This window comes from Lycium barbarum, chromosome 10, assembly GCF_019175385.1.
Source record: "Lycium barbarum isolate Lr01 chromosome 10, ASM1917538v2, whole genome shotgun sequence".
Lineage (NCBI taxonomy): Eukaryota > Viridiplantae > Streptophyta > Magnoliopsida > Solanales > Solanaceae > Lycium > Lycium barbarum.
In genome coordinates, this window is record NC_083346.1 from 44,431,558 (window position 1) to 44,453,921 (window position 22,364).

Consider the following 22,364-nt stretch of genomic DNA (forward strand, 5'->3'; position numbering starts at 1 on the left):
TAAGAGTTCTACTACTTCGGGAGTAAAATTCAGAGCCTTACTACTTCGTGAGTAGAGCTCAAAGTTCTACTACAGTTCTACTACTTCGGGAATAGAATTCACAATTTGCTACTCGGGGAGCAAATTTCTGAGTTTACTACTTTTGGAGTAAATCATCGAATATTTCTTTTGTAATTATTCTACCTCTACTGGAGATGAGTCGTGATATTTTCATAACCAAGTGCACGTCTGTATTGATACGTTTTACTAAATATTATCTCATTCACTTCAGGGAATTGATATATATTGTGATATATATTTATAGTCGTTATCGAGAGTTCTTATTCTTGAGGAATGGAATACAATCATCTGAAAATGCCTTAAGCATATCAAATCGTGATAGCTTAGAACCTCTTTTAAGATATTGCTAATTCTGGAGCAAATTGAGGCATACATATAATGTAGAGAATTTTTCTCTAACATATCTTTCTGAGTATACCTAGCTTCAAGGCAATTGCTACTTTTGGAGCCAATATGAAGCACCGCAATATAGCAATTTATAAAATTATTGTAGAATAAATTCTAACATTGATAGACCGTAACTAAAATCGCATCAATCATATTTTTGAAGTCTTATCACGTGCTGGACTTTAGGAACAATTAATGCTTTCTCCGCAGCAATGTAATCTTTTTAAAATTAAGTTCTCAATGCACCACTTACCTCAACTCCTCTGAAATAATATGTTAATGGGATTTGATTAATAGTAAATCTCGCTAGTGGCCAATTGGAGCTTTCCAATAGAAAAAGTATTTCCTCAAGTTATTCCTTCCACAAATTCTCGTCAACTTTGTGAGGAGGGTGATTTTACTTCATGGGCTCATGAACTTTCTCCTTGGGTTAAAGGAGAATCCTTTTTCCCACTCGTGTAAATCAAGAACTGCACAACAAATAGAAAATTAGCTTCAAAATGGCAGAGTCTCATGCTGATAACGTGTTATGAAATAATAATAATAATAATAAAAGGACATGACAACAAGAGATATAGCCAAAGAAACTTGGGTGGGGGGGGGGGGGGGGGGGGGGGAGAGATATTTTATTGCTCTTTCAAATTGATTTATAAATGACCTGAATGAACTTCCGATTTATAGAAGAAAATGCTATTGCGAGGCTTTTTAGGAAGTTGCTGCGAAGCTTTGCTTGAACTAATCTCAAGCTGCTTGCTTGATTGCAAGTCTGAGGAAGCAGCTACAAAGCTTTTCAGGGAGCTGCTTGCAACCTGCCTACATGAGCTACTTGCAAGTTGCTTGCTTGATTGCAAGCTTATCCAGAAAATCGTGTATTTCAATGGACATTCATAATACGGTGTATTTATAACAATGTATATATAATACCCAAGTACTCCAGTGAGTTGAATAGTGGTCGCTTTCTCTTTCTTTATTTCTTATTTGGATATCGTAAATAACAGAAATTAATTTAGAGTTGTTGTTTCTTGCAAATGCTTTCTGAAGCCAACATGCCATTTATCATTGTGGCCTACCAGTACCAGCTCCTCCTTTCTCTAATTGACCCAATGGGAAGCCATTATTGTTTAAAATGTCCATTTAGAGAATATCTCCTGGGAGCTAATGTTACCCCTGCTAGGGAAGGAAGTGACATTCAGCTGTTTTGAAGAGAAATACTACTAGGATTTTTCAAACTGAAATGCTTATTGTTTCTACTAATTCATATTTGCAGCCAGTAAACTTGGAAGATTGTCATCTATACCGGCAGCTCTTGATTTGTGAAATTGGTTTTGGCGATTATCTTTAGGCTATTCTTTTTTTTTTCTTTTTTTTTTTTTTTTAATTTTCCAGGATGAGTGTCCTGGGGTGTTGTATATCATTTTATGCAAACACAAAAGAAGGGGAGGGCTAGACCATACCCCTGATATACAAACACAGATTGCAAGGCAATCTAGCAAAAAGGAGAATGTTAAAACTAGTTAGCTATACATTCTCTAATATACATTAGACCTATACACTTTAGCTCACAAAAAATTAGCTTTGTCATATCTTATCCTCACGCTAGGCATTTGACTCTTGTCTAAGTAGTAAGCACCAAAGGCCCCTCTTGGCATATGTTGAAGGTTATGACTCAATGATGAATTCTCCTTAGATGATGCAAATTTAGCCAGAAAATCAACAGTTTGGTTACCCTCTCTGTAGCAATGTTTGAAAGTAATCTCCATTTGATCCCCTATATCCATAGTTTCCTCAATGATATCCTTTATAGTAACATTGTTAGAGGTCCTGTTTGTTAACATTTCCACAATCATCAATGAATCAGACTCTATATAGCTTTGTCTGTATCCATTGTTTTTGATCCATTGAGCAGCATATCTGATTGCCATAGCTTCTATCATGTTATGACTAGCACCTTGAACTGGGATTGCAAAGGCAAAAATCATGCTTCCAGTCTCATCTCTAGCTATTCCCCCAATTCCAGTGCTATTGCCATGATTGTTGTAGCTCCCATCAGTGTTAACTTTTATTTTCCCAGTTGGTGGCATGCTCCATGTTACTTGTGTAATATTTGCTCTTGGTTTAAGCTTCTCCACTACTTCACACAGTTGATGCCAAGGCAACTCCATTTTGAACTTTGGGAATGCTTTGTCCATTGCTGCTTTGAGATACCAAATCACTTCTTGTTGCATTCTCCTAATGTAGAATTTTTTCTGATCTCCATATCTGCAAGAGCATCTGTTTGTCCACATTACCCAATATATGGTAACTGGGATAACATGAATTATCATCTTGTGCATTTCATTTTTGCTCCGGGTTTGCCACCATTCATGTAGAAAAGCTCTAACAGGTTGGACTTGATAACTGATTCCAAGAGGTTGTCCAAAATATTTCCAAAGAAATAGAGCAGGCTCACTTTCGATGAAAAAATGTTGGATAGTCTCTGGTTGAGCATTTGAACAGCATAAGCAATCAACTGGCATGTCCACAAACCTGCAAACAGAGTTGTTAGTGAACGGTAGCTTGCTTTTAATCAATCTCTAGGTAAGAAATGAAAATTTAAAAGGGATGTTTTTGTGCCAAGCCCTGTTGATTAACGGGTCCTTCTGTCTATGAGTTCTTATCCCATTCCAGGCTTCTTTGTTGGAAAAAAACTCCATCTGCAGCAAGCTTCCACACTAAGTAGTCTTTTTTGTGTTGTGATCCAAGCTTGATACTGGCAATGTGATGTAGCAGCCAACCAGGAACTATATCTCCCAAGCTTTGCAAGTCCCATTCATTATCAATAATGAAGTTTCTTACTCTTGTACTACTAGAGTGTACATAATCCGAGCAGTAAGTAGCAATAGCTCCATAACCAGTCCAGTTGTCCCACCAAAAGCTGATATGACCATTTTGAATTTTCCAGATCTTGTGTGGCTCAGCATCACTTCTAATTTTAGTCAGAGTTTTCCAAATGTGAGAATTCCCAAACACCCAGACTTTAGCTACAGGGTGTGCTCTTATGCAGTACTTAGCCTTTGTGAATCTAGCCCACAAAGAGTCTTGACACCTAAATCTCCACCATTTCTTGATATCCAAAGATTTACAAATGTCAATCATATTTCTGATGCCCACTCCACCTTCCTCTTTAGGAAAACACAAATTCTCCCAAGAACTCCAGTGATATCTTCTTTTATCATTGCTTGACCCCCAAAAGAATCTTGCAAAGTGCTTCTCCATTAAGGAAATGATGCCTTTGGGGGGACTAAGGGCAGTTACGGTATAGATAGGTAAAGATTGGAGCACACTTTTGATCAACACCAGCTTTCCCCTATGAGACAGCATACCACTTTGCCATCCATTCAGTCTTTTAACGACTTTGAATAGCATTTTTTCAAAGTATTTTCCTATAGTAGTATTATCCTTTTGTAAAGGGATGGAGGCATTTTTGTGGAGAAGTGCCCAGCAGAGGTGAACCCCCAAGACATTTCATCCTCCTAAAGAATGTGCTTATCTTAGTTTAAAAGCTAATAAACTTGAACCAATTCGCTTAATCAAGGAGTTAAGTTGCACGACACAGTTGAACATCCAAACCTCAATCACGATTACCATTGCCTCTTCAAATGAACACAAATTCTATTTCACAGACAGAGTGATTTACCTTTTCAGATGTTAAACGAATAAATTTTTAAACTTAAAAAAAAAAAGGCTTGAGTAACCCTCAGGGGTTGGCCTGGTGATAATTGGCTTGAACCTTGGAGTGCTCCCTTTCGAGGTCTCGAGTTCGAAACCCACTGGGTGCAAAAAATTTCTGAGGGCCATCGGACTGGGGTAAAATCCTGAATTACCCGTGGTGCACTTGCGGAAAACTCCTTGCCGAGGGCCTGTGCACCCCCGGGATTAGTCGGGGCTCAAAGAGACCTGGACACCCGGTGCTTAATCAAAAAAAAAAAAAAAAACTCGAGTAAAAAATAGGAATTCAAGTTTCAGCAGAACGTCTAAACGTAACGTCATAAGCTGATTTGCACATACTTATGAATTGCAATGAATCAGTAATTCATCCGAGTCAGACTAACATTTGGTGCAGATGATTTCAGTAAATGGTAAGATTGGAATTTAAGGAGGACAAACTATTAAACATCATGGAAGATAAGAGTATTGAAGAAAACACAACACCTAGCTTCTGGCTACCACTACTACTACTTGTCACCCAAACTTGGCCTTCTAAACCTTCTGTGCTACTGACCGGGGTAGCTATGAACAACTACCACCACCACCACCACTGATGAGCACCAAAACAACTACCACTATCGCCGGCAAACCCACCACTCGACATCCGAAATCAAGCCCCAAAGCTTAAAGATTAGCTATGCAATGCACCGTTGTTGCTCAAGAATCGAGCACCCAGAGGCTGTAAGCACAAAATAAGCTTTCAAAGGGCTCAAGTAGTGGCAGTTCCAGTATTAAGAATGTATGTAACAAACATGTTACCATAATCTTCTCGAAATACATAACTAATACAAAAATTGTTCATGTACGCCTTACAGTTGACTCATTATAAGCCACTGCAGGCATATAAATATAGTACAATACAGTCACACGGGTTGTCCATGAAAGAGTAACAAAACGAAAGCGCCAATAAGATTTACATCTTCACCTGTCACAGACAAATATGTACATTGTTAAAAATGTAAAATTGGCCAATCAGGGGAAATGCAAAGACCAACAGAGAGTTAAGTTCAACAGCGCCAAAAATGTACAATTGCTTAATACAACTGAGACTTGATAGAATTTAGAACAAACCTCAAAGAAACGAAGTAAAAAATGTACTATAAATAATGAATCTGGTAATAAGATTTGAACATGGATTTATTCCGATCGACTGGATCTTTCGTAGAGACCAAGTACTAGGACGAGAGTGATAGGAAATTCGGGATAAAAAGTATATAAGTTTCTCGTTACACATAGAGGAGTGCATATTTCAGGTAAAACCGATACCCCCAACCGAAAAAACGTTATTGGTTTACCAATATCGGATTATTGGGTTAACGATTCGGTAACGGTTTAACCGATAACACGATAAGCATTGTTATAATTATAATTTTACTCTTAGCTACACAAATTTTATTCTAATTTCATCTTAGTAAGCCTTCATTTTATGGTACAAGTCTCTAGTATGATGCAGTTGTAATCTTGAAAATTTTGTTCCCTTTTTTTTATGCTGAATATACTAATGAACGCTAAATCGCACTCATCAGTGACCAAGTATTGCTATAGCTATTTAACATGGTTGTTTTTCTCCTACAAGTTGTTCTCCATCCATTAATACTTATTCAAAATCAGTAACAGATCAAAGTAAAGTAGCAATTAGCAAACTTGCAAAATATTAGTGAAAAATAGCATTTGGAAACATATGGCATTACTGGAAAGCAAGATTAAGAAATTAACATCTACCTCTAGGATATGTATCATTATCTGCTCCATTACTAACTTCATGACAGTTTATCACACAAACATTGATAACTTGTGGAATTTTTGATAAATGTTCAGCTCATATTCGTTGAACTGATAACCAGACCGTTAATCACCGAGAACCGATATCTTATTGGTTCAGTTATCGGTTTAGCATTTTACAAACCGATAACACTTAAACCCGAACCAAACCGACTGATAAGCACCCCCAGACCCCAGTTACACACGTACAAAGAACTCATTAAACTTCACTACTGGATTGAGGAAGAGGCAAGAAAGTTGAGCTATACCCTCTTCCTTCCCTTTGGTCGACTGCTTTTTCTTCCATTTTTCCATAGGAGGAAGGAACATCAATACTACTAAAAGTACTCGACAGACAAGAGTGCATACTAGATACAAAATATGGTATGGCAAGATTTTCAATAAACGAGTGAATACCCGGTAGCATTGATTGAATGGGTCATTGGAGAGACTGTTTTCATCTAATTGTGATTTGATTTGAAGCAGGTCCTTCAAACGAAGAAACTTCCCACCTATCCTCAATCTCTTTCTATATGGGAAAAATAGCTAAATGGTAAGAAGGAAGTGGCAACAGTGGAAGAGGAGGGTTACGATCTTGTTTAGCTTAGCTGCGAACAAAGAGTTTGATAGAATCAGTCCGCATTCCTTGGAGAGCTCGCTGGAATTGTTTTCATCAAGGTTGAAGGAAGGTGTTCTGTTGATTTGTGAATATCTGATTATGATCAGATCTGATTTTGTAAGATCTTAATTGATCTTATAAAATCAGATCTGATATGCTATTGGATGTTTTAGGAAATTAGATCAAATAAAATCATCCCTTGATTATCAAATCTGCTAGAATCAAGGGATCAGATAGCTAGGTTGTTTGTTTGTTTCTACTATAAATTTGTACCTCTAAAGATGAATAAAGTACGCAACTTTGGTACCAAAACTTTCATGAGTACAAATTCAACAGGTGTGAGTTTTTGGATTATAGATTCAGGGGCTAGTGATCACATGACATGGAATTCCCATTTTTTCTTGACTTACACTCCTTCTGCAGGAAATAAAAAAGTCGAGTTGCTGATGGTTCCTTCTCAGCAATTAGGACAATCAAATTAACCCCTCATTTGACTCTTTTTGATGTCCTTCATGTTCCAAAATTGTCTTGCAATCTTCTGTCCATCAGCAAATTGACTCGAAACCTTAATTGTCGTGCTATCTTTGACTCTACTTCATGTGTATTTCAGGACAAGGTCTCGGGGAGGACGATGGCAATGCTAGAGAGTCTGAAGGTCTCTATTTTCTTGAAGATGGTGACAAATCAGCAAATTTTAGTTCAACTAGTTTGAATTCTGTTCTAGTTGATAATAAAGTCATGTTATGACACTATAGACTCATGTTACCTTAGTTATTTATGAATAAAAGTCCATCTTCTTTCCAGTGTGAATTGTGAAATGGCTAAACACCGATGCTCATCTTTTTCTTCCCAAAAAAACATGCCACAAAACCCTTCAAGTTAATCCATAGCGATGTTTGGGGACCTTCTAGGGTAGCAACTGTAAATGGAAAAAGGTGGTTTGTGAGTTTCATAGATGATCACACTAGACTAAGTTGGGTGTACCTATTGAAAGACAAAGGGGAAGTAAAACATATGTTTGAGGCTTTTTATGTTATGGTTGAGACAATTTAATGAGAAGATTCAAATATTTCGGAGTGATAATGGAAGAGAGTTTTTTAATGACCAGCTAGGCAATTTTTTCACTTCCAAGGGAATAGTGCACCAAAGTTCTTGTCCTGATACACCCCAGCAAAATGGAATAGCCGAGAGAAAAAATAGGCATCTTATGGAAGTAACCAGAGCCTTATTATTCACAAGTGGAGTCCCTAAATTTCTTTGGGGAGAAGCTATTTTGACAGCCACCTATCTTATTAATAAGATGCCTTCCCGTGTTCTAGATTTTAAAACCCCTTTCAGTATGTTCAAGACATACTTTCCTACTTCTAGATTGACTGCTGATCTAGCTTTGAGAGTTTTTGGGTATAGTGTATTTATTCATGTTCATGATCATAATAGGAGTAAACTTGATCCACGTGCTAAAAAATGTGTTTTTGTTGGCTATGCTCCTAGTCAAAAGGGATACAAGTGTTATGACCCAGATACTAGGAAGATCATTGTCACAATGGATGTCACTTTTTTTTAATCTCAATTGTTTTTTGGAACTCATCTTCAGGGGGAGAAACATAGTGAAGATTCGAGGGATAATAAGGAACATCTTGACCTCATGTGTGACAAACAAAATGATCCAGGTTTTATGATAGACACTGGAAATAGTACTTTTGGTAATAACAACCATGAGAAGGTAAGAGATCACAGGTTAAATAACGAAAATGAAAAAACCGAGTCAATAGAGCCTTTTCATGATACAATTAATGACAAGAACAAGGAACAAACAAGGGAATTACAGGTTTACTCGAGGAGAAACTGGAACCAAGAAAAAGAGATTAAAGACTCTCATCAGAACCAAACGTCCAGCCCGCAAGATCTCACTGAGATACAAGGTAATTCCCCAGAACCTAACTCTGATTTACCCCTTGTTACTTTAGACCTTGATCTTCCGATTACCAAACGTAAAGGGGTAAGAAAAGCCACCAACCATCCCATGTCAAATTTTGTCTCAAACTTGTCCCCTTCCTATGTAGCTTTTCTTTCTCAATTATCTGGAATGGAGATACCGAAAAATGTGCAGGATGCTTTGAAAGTTCCAGAGTGGAAGGAGGCAATTCTAGAGGAGATGAACGCTCTTGATAGAAACGAAACCAGGGAAATGGTGGAACTACCACGTGGAAAGAAAACAGTGGGCTGCAAGTGGGTGATCACTATCAAGTTTAAATCAGATGGGTCCCTAGAGAGGTATAAGGCGCGTCTAGTAGCAAAAGGGTTCACTCAAACCTACGGGATTGACTATCTCGAAACGTTTGCTCCAGTTGCCAAGTTGAACTCAATCAGGGTTCTTCTAACCATTGCTGCCAACCTTGATTGGCCACTTCAACAACTAGATGTGAAGAATGCATTCTTGAATGGAAAACTCGAAGAAGAAGTCTACATGGATCCTCCTCCGGGTTTTGAAGAAAGGCATGGACCTAGAGTGTGCAAGCTAAAAAAATCTCTCTACGGGCTCAAACAATCTCCAAGAGCTTGGTTTGAGAGGTTTACTCAGTTTGTGAAAAAACAAGGATACACTCAAGGGCAAGCAGATCATACCATGTTCATTCGACATTCACTTGAGGGAAAGACAATTATCCTAATAGTGTACGTTGATGATATCATACTTACAGGAGATGACTTGTTAGAAATGAAGAATTTAAAAAATCAATTGGCCACGGAGTTTGAGATCAAAGATTTGGGTCAATTGAAATATTTTCTTGGCATGGAAGTAGCGAGATCAAAAGAAGGCATTATGGTGTCACACAGGAAGTATGTGCTAGATCTTTTGAACGAGACAGGGATGAGTGGTTGTCGTCCAGCTAAAACACCTATTGATCCGAATATAAAATTCGGATACAAAGAAGGAAATTCAATTGACCAAAGTCAATATCAGAGACTAGTGGGAAAGTTGATCTACTTGTCACACACTCGGCCGGATATAGCTTTTGTTGTAAGCTTAGTCAGTCAATTCATGCACTCTCCAAAGGAAGAGCACCAGGAAGCGGTCTATAGGATTCTAAGATATCTGAAAAGTTCACCGGGGAAAGGGTTGTTTTTCAAAAAAAAAAAAAAAACAGCAAAGGAGCATTGAAAGCTTTACAGATGCGGATTGGGCAGGTTCTACTACTGACAAGAGGTCTACGTCTGGATATTGTACATTTATCTGGGGAAATCTCGTGACTTGGAGAAGTAAAAAGCAGAATGTCGTAGCCCGTAGCCGTGCCGAAGCTGAATATCGATCTATGGCTCATGGGATCTGTGAGATGATTTGGCTCAAGAAGATGATGGAAGATCTGAAAAAACCATTTGCTCTACCAATGAAGTTGTACTGTGACAACAAAGCCGCCAAGAGTATTGCTCACAATCCAGTTCAACATGATAGAACAAAGCATGTTGAAGTGGATAGGCACTTCATAAAAGAGAAGATTGAAGAAGGATGTGTGTGCATGCCTTTTGTCCCAACAAATAAGAAGATTGCGGATGTTTTCACAAAAGGACTCTTTAAACCAAAATTTGAAATTCTTGTAAGCAAGTTAGGCATGACAGATATTTACATGCCAACTTGAGAGGGAGTGTTGATTTGTGAATATCTGATTATGATTAGATCTGATTTTGTAAGATCTTAATTGATCTGATAAAATCAGATCTGATATGCTATTGGATGTTTTAGGAAATTAGATCAAATAAAATCATCCCTTGATTATCAAATTTGCTAGAATCAAGGGATCAGATAGCTAGTTTGTCTTGTTTGTTTCTACTATAAATTTGTACCTCTGCAGATGAATAAAGTATGCAACTTTGGTACCAAAACTTTCATGTTGAAAAGGCATCCGTGGACTTTAACGAGTTAGCCAGCTCACCGAATGATAGGTAAATTATGGGACTTTCAGTAAACAATCCCTTGGCTCAAGTCGTCGGATATACCCAAGGCAGCTTTCAGTATCCTTTATACCCAACAGAACAAGAGTATACAGGTCCTGCTCCAATTTCTTCTCAAATGTTTATAAGAAATAACTAAGGGAACTTAGAATCTTTATTTTTTTCTGAAAAAGGTAACAGATTAAGGGAACTCATGATCTCGAATTGTAATCTAAGCAACCTCTGTATTTCTGCACATATTGCAAGGATGTTTGACATAAAAGTCATCAAGAATGAAACAAACCAAAAGTAATATCATCTTTTCTTCCGAATGTGGTATCTTAATCATTATTGATCAAAATGCTACGGAAACATGAAACTAAGTAACAAACACACATGAAACTAAGTAACAAACACACAACAGTTCTAGATGAAAATGATATATTCTAAATATGTGCCGGAACAAAAAAACCATTCACAGATGGTCCAAGTTCTATACATCGATGGTTTGCTTCTCATGTACAAAATACATTCTCATCATTAAAAAGAACCAAGAGAGTTTTAACCCTTTTTTTGTGATTTACAGTAGGATGAACTTTAAGAATAGATGCATGAGACAGGATATGTTGATGTCATGAGTGTTGGATAAAATAATCCAATACTCAAAGTTCATTTCCCCTATAAACATCGCAATCACACCATTTTTAATCTATAACAAGCAAGCACATTTCAAGTAAATACATATAGTTGCTTGGGTTGTTTCTCGTCTCAATGAATGTAACTCCACAAAAATAAAATCTCAACTCGAGGAACTATGAGGGTGTTTGGATTGACTTTTTAAAAATAGCTTATTTTTGTACTTTCTTGGCCTAAAAGTAAGTGCTTAAAGCACTTTTATCTTTCCCAAACACCACAAAAAGTAGAAAAAAAGCTTAAAAGCCAAAAAAAAAAAAAACACTTAAAATAAGCCAATCAAAACACCATCTATGTCACTTTCATTTTACTCACAAAACCAAGAAAACAGAATGAAGATACCTCAATGTAATACACCTAGTGGTTATTCATGCTTTTGCTGATACCTTCTCTCTCCAAGTTGCGAGGACCTCATCAGTTCTAAACCGTTGTGTGAATGTTGATTCCTCCATTGGAGTTGATGTACCATTCGCATACTCTAGGAGACCAGTATAAGCAATCATTGCTCCATTGTCAATGCAGTACCTGTCATCAGTTGCAAACAACTTGCCGCCCCTCTCAGAGCACATAATTTGCATCATCTGTTGCAAGCGCTCATTGCATCCCACACCACCAACAATTAACACATCTTTCTTATCACAATGCGCCATAGCTCGTTCTGTAATCTCTACAAGCATCGCAAACAGAGTTTCCTAAAAGAATTGGAGACCAAAAAAAAAAGGCAATCAAAGCTTTTGCTTTTTTTGGATTCTAGAATCTTAAGTTGCTTGGACTCTCCAAATATGTTGCCGCACCCGTCGATACTTTTGAAGAGTCCGAGCAACATGGCGTAGAATCCGACCTTGCATAAAAAGTGGAAAAGAAGACGGGAAGATTAGAAGTATTAACCTGCAAAGAGAAACAAAGGTCTGCTGGTGTGCACTCATTATTTTTCAGCTTCTCCTCAGCTGTGGCTTCAATGTAGCTCAGTATTCCACTGAACGACACATCCATTCCTTTTACAACATATGGAAGTTCAATGAACTTTTCCCCTTTCTTTGCAAGCTGATGAGAAAGGAAAAATGAGATCTCTGGTTAATAACATCTTGTGCCATTACAATAGACAATAGCATAAACCAGCTAGATTGACAAATGCAGGAAGATTAAAAAGCCAGCAACTAACAAATTATGTGAAATAATTTATACTAGGCCTCTTTTTATGCTTTCCATTGAGCCGAGGGTCTTTCGGAAACAGCCGTCCTACCTTGGTAGGAGTAAGGTCTGCGTACACTCTACCCTCCCCAGACCCCACGCTGTGGGATTTCACTGGGTTGTTGTTGTTGTTGTAATTTATACTAGGCTTCGAATACAAGTTGGAGCTTACAGGCTAGCCTTGAGGGAATATAAACACGCAACTGAGATGTAAATACACTAAAAAAATACATGAAGACTACAAGTTTAGAATATACAAGGAAAAATAAATCAGGTATAGCCATCTATAGTTAGGAAATAGGAACAAGATCCCTGTTTTCCAACTCCAACCCCTCCCACTGCAAGAAATATTGGATTACGAAAAGAACAAATACATCAACATCGCCTTTAACCCTGGAGCCAACAACTACATCTCTCTAAAGCCTTAAACATCCAAACAACAGATTCGTTCTGATGAAGAACTTTTTTTTTTTTAATGAAGTTCAAACAACAGATTCTTTCCTCCACTGATTGATCATACTCATTGCCCTTTCTCTTAACTACTTCGGTTAATCCCCTTAACTTTTTCTCATTCCCATTTTTGGAAGAATTTAGTCAACAGCTTCTGGAGTATCACAAACAAAACTTTTACGGTTCTTTTCAGGAAATAAGAATAGCCCCGCATCTCAAATAGAATGACACTGTTAAGGGTGTGTTTGGTATGAAGGAAAGTGTTCTTAAAAATAAGTGATTTTCCTACTTATTTTCTGGTGTTTGGTAAGTAAGCAACAAATATTATCCCGAGAGCATTTATATAAAATCTAGGTAAACACTACAGGGGTGGGTGGGGGTGAGGAAGTGCGGATGTGGGGTTGGGATTAGAGTGGGGGGGGGGGGGGGGGGGAACATGAAATGCGACTTATGGAACTTGTTTTCCCAACTCCCACCACAAAAGTCATTTTCCTAATTTAGGAACTTGTTTTCTGAGAAAATGTTTTCCAAAACATTTTAACCAACCAAACATGGGAAATTTGGAAAACACACCCTAAGATTGTAACTATTTGGAGAGTCAAATTAGTTTTTCTTTGGCTATCATTTTTCAAACGATTTTTAAATACTTTTAAACAAAATGATTTGATAATATTTTTTGTATAATTTCTAAATATGAAAATCAAACTTCTAAAAAAATCACGAAAGCATGGCCGACTATTGGGAGAAAATGTTTTCCAAAACATTTTAACCAACCAAACAAGGGAAATTTGGAAAACACACCCTAAGATTGTAACTATTTGGAGAGTCAAATTAGTTTTTCTTTGGCTATCATTTTTCAAACGATTTTTAAATACTTTTAAACAAAAAGATTTGATAATATTTTTTATATAATTTCTAAATATGAAAATCAAACTTCTAAAAAATCACGAAAGCATGGCCGACTATTGGAGATGAGGTGACGAAGGCAGTGATCAACTTCTTTGAGCAAGGGATAATGCCAACTCCACTGAACTGCACATCAGTGACACTAATCCTCAAGGTACAACATCCTGTGTCTGTTAAGCCGTTTAGGCCAATTTCCTGTTGTAATGTTTTGTATAAGATAATTTCCAAAGTTATCATGAAGAGAATGCAGGGTGTAATGAACTTACTGGTGGACAGTGGTCAGTCTGCCTTGTCCCAGGAAGGGTAGGGTGATTACTGATAACATCATTCTTAGGCCCCGTTTGTCCATAGATACCAAAAAAAAATTCAGTTTTTTTGAAATTTTGGAGTTGGAGTTGGAGTTGGGGTTGTGTTTGGCCATAGTTTTTGAAATTGTATTTTTAGGTGAAATGTAGTTGTAAAATAGTGAAAAAAATGAATTTTTTTGAAAAACAAGTTTTTTGAGCTTTTGGTATTCCGGAATACAACTTCAAGTTGTATTTGGAATTATCATGGCATTCCGGAAAAAAGTGAAAAAAATTTCCGAATAAAGTGAATAATTCTTACGGCCAAACGGGGGCTTAGTCATGAATTGGTAAAAAGGTATGGGAGGAAGAACATATCACCTAGATGTATGTTAAAGGTTGATATGCAAAAAGCATATGATTCCATAGAATGGATTTTCTTGGAACAAGTGCTAGACTATTTAAATTTCTCAAGGAAGTTTATTAACTGGATTATGCAATGCCTTACAACTGTCTCTTATTCCATCCTTGTGAATGGGAAACCTACTGATCCTATCAAGGCTAAGAGGGGGGTGAGACAAGGTGATCCCATATCCCCTTCTTGTTTGTATTAGCTATGGAGTATCTCACCAGACTCTTGAAGACCCTTCAGCATGTCCTGACTTTTAACAACCACCCCAAATGTGCTAAACTGAACCTCATTCATTTAGGATTTGCTGATGATTTATTGATGTTTTAGAGGGGATGTGGGCTTTGTCCAATTACTGTATAACTGTTTCAAAGAGTTCTCAAGAGGCTTCTGGCCTTAAAGAATGAGCTCTGTGTATTTTGGTGGGGTTGATATCACTATGCAGGACACCATTCTATCAGTGCTGGGCTTTTCTAAGGGAGCACTCCCTTTCAGATACCTTGGGGTCCCCCTCAGCACAAAGAGAATATCAGTAGTACAATGTAAACCTCTATTGGAGAAGATGTTGGGAAGGATTACTTCTTGGTCTACTAAATTTTTATGATATGTAGGACGAGCACAATTAATCAAGAGTATCTTATTCTCTATCCAAACTTTTTGGGCTCAAATCTTTATGCTCTCAAAGAAGATCACTGAGATGATTGAGTCCATATGTAGGAGGTTCTTATGGACAGGTGGGATAGAGATATCTAAAAAGGCTTTATTAGCATGGAGCAGGCTGTGCTGTCCTTTATTTGCAGGTGGACTTAACTGCTTAGATATCATAACGTGGAATGAGGCAGCATTTTGCAAACTCTTATGGAATTTATGCTCTAAAAAGGATAAATTGTGGGTACAATGGGTCCATGCCTACTATGGGAAAGGAGCAGTATGGGAGATGCAAGCCAATACAGCTTCTTGGCTGCTTAGGAAGGTTCTGAAAATTAAACAAGTACTAGAAGGTGTTGGCTATATGGAGGCAGATCTGGTCCAAATGCAAAGCTTATCAATTGAGAGGATGTACAAGGTACAGAGGTAATTTCCAGAAAGTGACTTGGAAGAAACTTGTGTGCGCAGCAATTGGGGATCGCCTAGGTGGACTTTCATACTCAGGCTGGCAATCACTGGGACTTTGTTGACTAGGAGCCCGTTTGGATTGACTTATAAGTTGCTTATAAGCTGTTTTCAGCTTTTTTGAGTGTTTGGCTGGCCAGCTTAAAGTCATTTTGTGCTTAAAATAAGCTCAAAAAAATAATTGGGCCCATTTGACTTAGCTTATCTAAAGCAGCTTATAAGCCAAAAAAAATAAGTTAGACTACCCCAACTTATTTTTTTTAGCTTATAAGCTGTTTGCAGCTTATAGGCATAAGCCCATCCAAACAGGCTCTAGAGATAAGCTGGTAAAACGGGGACTCAGATGATGCTGAGTGCCCCTTGTGTCACTCTACTAATGAGACTATATCACACTAGCTTTTTTTTTTTTTTTTTTTAGAATGGTAACAATTAATCTATATATCCACAGGTATAACTACATCCAAATGTGTAGTCCCCCTTAAAAAGTATTACAGCTTACATTGCCTTCCTATTTCCACTAAATTACAACCAATCAATAGCTGTTAAAATATCTACTGTTTGATCTAACATTTCCTGTTTACACCAAAAATAGTAAATAGCCAAACAATTCATCTTCATTTTCTGCATGCTGCTCTGCTTATCTTTTTTTTTTTGAGACTGGTAACATGTATATTTATATATATATATATATATTAAACCTGCACCATGACAGTGCAGCCATACAAAATTAAAAAAAACACCCCACCATGCTGCAGACTACTGCTTCACAAGGAACCTATCATATCAACTAGTGATTCAGCCTCTTCTACATAGTTTTCTTTATACCAAAAGTGAAACAAAATGACACAATTCATCTTAATTTTCTGCACAGAATTACATTTGTCTTCAAAAACTCTATTGTTCCTCTCCTTCCAAATTATCCACCAAATAACTGCTGGGACAAGTTTCCACCAACTCTTTTGTCTTACTGCTCCCCCATTATAGTTCCAGCACTTCAATAACTCACAGCTGTTCGCCGGCATAGTCCAACTTAGTCCTACCATGTTCAGGAAAAATTGCCACAATTGTATAGTGAAAGGACAATGTATAAATAAATGTGAGTTACTTTCTCTGGCTGCATCACACAGAACACATCTAGTACATAGATGAAAACCCCTTCTCCTTAAGTTTTCCCGGGTGAGACATGCTTCTCTTGCTACCAGCCAAGAGAAACATGAAACCTTATACGGTGCCTTAGTCTTCCAAATGGATTTCCATGGCCACTGATCAGATTGTGTATATTGCCTGAGCTGATAATTGTATGCTGATTTGACAGTAAAAACACCATTATTGCCATATTTCCAGTACAAAGAATCCTCAGATTCTTTAAAACCTTGAAATTGTTCCAAGGTCTTGAATAATTCCACAGCTCTTTCCAATTCCCAGTCATGTAGTAATCTTCTGAAAGTAATATTCCATCCATGTACTCCTTTAGCTGATTCAAGTTTTACCTCCGGTAGAGTAACAATATTATAGAACTCAGGAAACAAATCTTTTAAGGATCCATGCCCAAGCCAGTTGTCATGCCACAAGAGAATTTTCCTTCCATTGCCCACTTTTATACTGATATTTTCGGCCAGAGATGGCCACAATGATCTAATAGCTTTCCAAACACCCACTCCAAAGGGACTATTAACTGACTTAGAGCACCACTCTTCTTCTTGGCCATATTTATCATGCACAAACCTCCTCCATAATGCATTGACCTCCATGTTATATCTCCACAACCACTTCATAAGTAAGCTTTGATTATGGATTTTGAGATCCCTAATGCCAAGTCCTCCATCCTTCTTACTGGTGATGAGGCAGTCCCATTTAACCAAATGGATTGCTTTCCTTTCTTTGTTGCCTTGCCAAATGAATTTTCTCCTCAATGAGTCTATTCTTTTCAGAACATTAGATGGGATAGGAAACAGAGACATGACATATGTGGAGAGGGCATCCAGTACACTGTTGACTAAAATGACTCTGCCGCCCAATGATAAATACTGCCCCTTCCAACTAGCAAGCCTCTTTTCACACCTTTCCAAAACACCATTCCAAATTTCCAGAGCTTTACTTTTTGCACCCAAGGAGAGTCCTAGGTAAATGGTGGGTAAGGCTCCCACCTCACACCCTAGAATTTCTGCTAGCAGTTGAATATTTTCCACTTTATTGACTGGAAACAACATACTCTTATTCCAGTTAACATGTAGCCCTGATACTGCTTCAAAAATCACCAAAATAGACCTCAAATATTCCACCTGGTTGATATCTGCATCACAAAAAACCAGTGAATCATCTGCATATAGTAAATGTGTGATCTCAGTGCCATTGTTCCCCCCAACTGCAGCTCTGAACCCCTTCACAAAACTCCTTTCCTTTGCTACTTGAAACATCTGATTTACACCCTCCATGGCAATGAGAAAGAGGAGAGGTGAAAGAGGGTCACCCTGCCTCAAACCTCTTTCTGAGGCAAAAAAGCCTTCTGGTGAACCATTCACCAAAACTGAAAATTTTACTGTCTTTATGCAAAAAGAAATCCATTTAGTCCACTTCACCCCAAAACCCATGTCTTTTAGAACTTTAAGTAGATAGTTCCAATTAACATGGTCATATGCCTTCTCAATATCAAGTTTGCATAATATGCCTGCTTTCTGTCCTTTAAGTCTAGAATCAACACATTCATTTGCTAACAAAGCTGCATCCATAATTTGTCTACCTCTTATGAAAGCCATTTGGTGTCCATTTACCAACTTGTTGATCACTCTCTTAAGCCTCTCTGTGAGCAACTTAGAGATGATTTTATACACACTCCCAATCAGGCTAATGGGTCTGAAGTCTTTTAGTCTCTTGGCACCATTCTTCTTGGGGATTAATGCAATATAAGTTGCATTAAAGCTCTTTTCAAAGAATTCACTTCTATGGAAATTCCTAACAGTGTTCATCAGATCCTCTTTCACAATCTCCCAGCAGCAATGGAAAAATCCCATAGAAAAGCCATCTGGACCTGGAGCCTTGTCAGCTGCACATGATTTCAGACAATCGAGCACCTCTTGTTCTTCAAAGTCTCTCTGTAGCCAAACATTTTCCTCTTCAGTAACTCTGAACTCTCCTCGTAGATTGAAGCTAGGTCTCCAGTATTCTGTCTCAGTGTAAAGTCTCCGATAGAAATCCACAATTTCCCCCTTAATTATTTGTGGATCAGTGATGGTATCTCCCTCCACTTCTAAACTGTCAATGTGGTTGTACCTCTTATGGCAATTAGCCATCCTCTGAAAGAACTTAGTGTTCTTATCCCCTTGCTTCAGCCATAGAATTCGAGATCTTTGTCTCCATGAGATTTCCTCATTTTTTGCCACTTCATGATACTCCATTTGTAAACTTGCTTTCAAAAGTAGTTCATCTTCTGTTAAGGTTCTTTGCTCCTGTATGGAATCTATAGAGTTGATTTTGTATAGGATATCTGCTTTCTTGACCTTCAAATTCCCCCCATTTAAAGCACTCCACTCCTTCAGTTTTGATTTCAGGAACCTCAGTTTACAGGCCAGAATATAATCTGGTCTACCTGATTCTTCACAAGATGTCCACCATTCCTCCACCCTTTCCTTGAAACCTGCAACCTCCATCCACCAATTCTCAAATTTAAAATATGATTTTGAGAAATCCCATTCTCCACATTTCAATGATATAGGGGAATGATCAGAGATAATCCTTGGTAAAACAGATTGTTTAATCATGCTGAACTTTTCATCCCATTCCACAGAATGCAAAAATCTATCAATTCTTGAGGAACATTCATAATTATCACCCCTGAACCAAGTGTATTTTCCACCTAGCAGAGGAGGATCCACAAGTTCAAGGTCTTCAATGATTCTAGAGAAATCCTTCATAGCTCTAGATAAAACAGTGCAATTCCTTCTTTCAGTAGGGAACCTGGTGGTGTTAAAATCCCCACAGACTACCCAGGCTCCTTCACATGCCCCTCTAGTTCCTGCTAGTTCCATCCAAAGCTCCTTTCTTTCTTTTCTGCAATTAGGAGCATAAACCCCAGTTAACACCCAGCTACAGTTGTCCAATCTGGAACAGAGTTTACAGGAAATAGAGGAAAAACCAAAATTGATTAATTCCCCTGTCCAAACCCTTTTATCCCACATGATAAGAATCCCTCCACTTCTACCATTCGCCTCCAAACCCACATAATCCGCCCATCTATTACTGAATAAATGCTTAACTACTTCCCCATAATCCCCTTCCATTTTAGTTTCCTGGAAACAATATATGTCAGCCCTCCAATCGAGTATTAGAGATTTGATCACCCTCCTCTTGTCGAGATCGTTTAATCCCCTCACATTCCACGAGATAATGTGTACTTTCATCGGGAAACATTGCTAACTTCCCTCCCCCTAGTCCTTGGCTCACCATCTTTGAATTTGATTCCGAATTCCAGAAGATTCTTCACTTCATTCTGACCCCTAGGTTTAGAAGATGAAGGTTTGGTCTTGCTGAGTGTTTCCTGTATACTTTTATCCAGCTTCAAGAATAAGGCCCATATTTCATCTTCATACCCCTGAGTTTCCACACCCAGTTGTTTGCTAAACTTCAAAATATTTTGTTGCACCCTTAAAATTGCCTCTCCCTCAATTGCCTGCATTTGTACATCCAAAGGTTGAATGTCCTCAATTGTCAACTGCTCCAACTGTTGAAATTGGTCCATCTGAGAGCAATTTCCCTCTGTGATATTTGTGACCAAGTCCCTGGATCCTTGATCATCATTACTGTTGTCATCTTCTCCATGAAATCGAGCTAATTGAGGTTTGCATGTGCAATCGATCTCAGGATCGTGTATATTCTCCTGTCGCACTGCTACTGCCAGCTGTAATTTTTTTGAGATGAAGCAGTCCGAGGTTTCTTCAGCTTCTGGGTTAAGAGGGTCGAGATAACTGGGCTGCTCTAATCGATTGGGGATACAGCAGACCGGTCCAATATCTTTCTTTAGGGATTTGGGCTTTAATGAAAAGCTCAACAGAGAACTCTTTTTCCCATAGGTTTCGAAATTTGCTTCCTCTGGTATTTTCAGTTTGTTCAGCCCACTATCGTTAGAAGGCCCAATATCCTTCCTTCTTAAAATATCGTTGACCAGCTCTCCCTCACGTGCCGTCTCCTGCTCCCAAGAAAATCTGCTATGATTTTTGCCCTTTTCAGCATCCACGTGCTCTGGTAAGTCAACTTTGCAGTTGTCAACCCTATTATGGGAGTTGGATCTCTCTATTACCCAATGGTCTGTCACCAGTTTCCGACCATCTTCTCCAGCAACCACCCTCGTCGGCGTCTCGCTCCAAATAGGTATGATGAAAAATAGACCCTTTTCTTCTATTATTACTTCTGTAGGTACATTCCTGCCCCCTCCTTTTATCTTCAACCTAGCCCATTTGAGATGATTCTTAAGGGATGTTTCTTCCTCTGTTTGTAGCCATCCACCGCATTGGTCGCCAATAGCTTTGAAGGTTTTCTCTGACCAGAGATGAAGCGGAAGCCCCATAGCTCTGATCCAAGTCCCATCTTTCTCCTGAATATCAGTGCTACATCCGGCAACCGGCGACCACCATTCCAGAAAGATTTTCTCCTTTTTCCAAGTCCAAACACCCTGCAATACATGCTCCGCCATATGTTTGTTTGGAAACTCAAAGAGAAAGAACGATTCTGCCATTTCGTAGATGTTCACTCCGAAAGCGTTCTTCCAAGTCGAGACGACCCATCGTCTTAGATCAGAAAGCGTTGGTGTCTCCTTCAAATCTCTTCTAAAATGGCCAACTACACATCTTGCCAGTAGCCCATTCTCAGCGGAATCATCCTCTCGTTCCACATCAATTTTATTGTTGCGAGTATTGACCATTGCGTCCTTTTGATCATTTGCCTGCCACTTGCTAGTTCTGACAGTAGCCGCATATGTGGTTTTGGGGTCAACCTTCCTGGGAATGTTCGTAATAAATGGACTTTTGTCTTCCTTTATGAATATGATAATCTTAAATGCAATATCCTTCCATCCAGCATTGAATGTGACTTCTGGTAGTATAATAACAGCTCTGTTGTCTCCCTGTACTGAAACAATAGAGATAAATCTGCCATGTTTGTTGCTCTTCCTTGAGCAGAAATATAAGGAATTTTGCTCCTTATTTTTCCACCTTCTCGGCTGCGTTCCGTTGTCCCTCGAGGCTTCCTGAAGGACATAGCATATCCACTCCATTATCTTGCCGTTGAAGGTGGTTCTACGCATCAAATTACGACTTCTTTCCACCCAATCAAACCATAGTTCCGACCTTGATTTAAGTCTAGTGATATCATAAGACTTAAACCCTGCTGTAAAATACATTCTATTCTCCCCCATTAAGAAAGTCAAACAGATCAAAATGCTGTTCACTGCCGAAAAATACTGTTCATTGGCCGGAAAATACTGTTCACGACCGGAATTGCTGTTCACGACCGGGATCAGCTCGCGCGACCGGAATCACTTCTCACGGTGAAGGATTTCCGATCGCAAGGTAGAATATAGAGGAAAAGAGGAAAGAGAAAAAAAACAAAAAGGAAGAAGAAAAGAAAAGAGAGAATAGAGGAGAGAGAGAGATCTGGGATCTGGGATCTGGGATCTGGCCGGCCGGTGGTCGTCGTCACCGGTCGCCGGTGGCTGTTTAGGGTGGCTGGTTTGGGGGGTGGGTGGGGTGGGGGTTGAGGGGGGGAGAAATTGGATTATTTGCTTTTACTGTGATCTACATGATCCAACTGCTCTGCTTATCTTCAA

The 22,364-nt window shown here is 38.5% G+C and overlaps 1 protein-coding gene across 5 annotated transcripts in view; it reads right to left on the reverse strand.

Annotated features, from left to right (window-relative positions):
- Positions 1 to 842: 842 nt before the first annotated feature.
- Positions 843 to 22,364, reverse strand: part of LOC132616183 (uncharacterized) — a 27,661-nt gene continuing 6,139 nt past the window's right edge. Inside the window, exons 3-5 of one of the 5 annotated variants that reach the window (XM_060330790.1) lie at positions 12,083 to 12,238; positions 11,581 to 11,886; positions 843 to 917 (exon numbers count right to left, since the gene is read on the reverse strand). In XM_060330790.1, coding sequence (XP_060186773.1) covers positions 858 to 917; positions 11,581 to 11,886; positions 12,083 to 12,238 — 522 coding nt within the window. In that variant the 3' untranslated portion in view covers positions 843 to 857. Of the gene's footprint in view, positions 918 to 4,262; positions 4,398 to 4,461; positions 5,120 to 11,536; positions 11,887 to 12,082; positions 12,239 to 22,364 lie in introns of those variants that run through there. The other 4 variants (XM_060330793.1, XM_060330791.1, XM_060330794.1 and 1 more) reach the window with 4 other exon arrangements.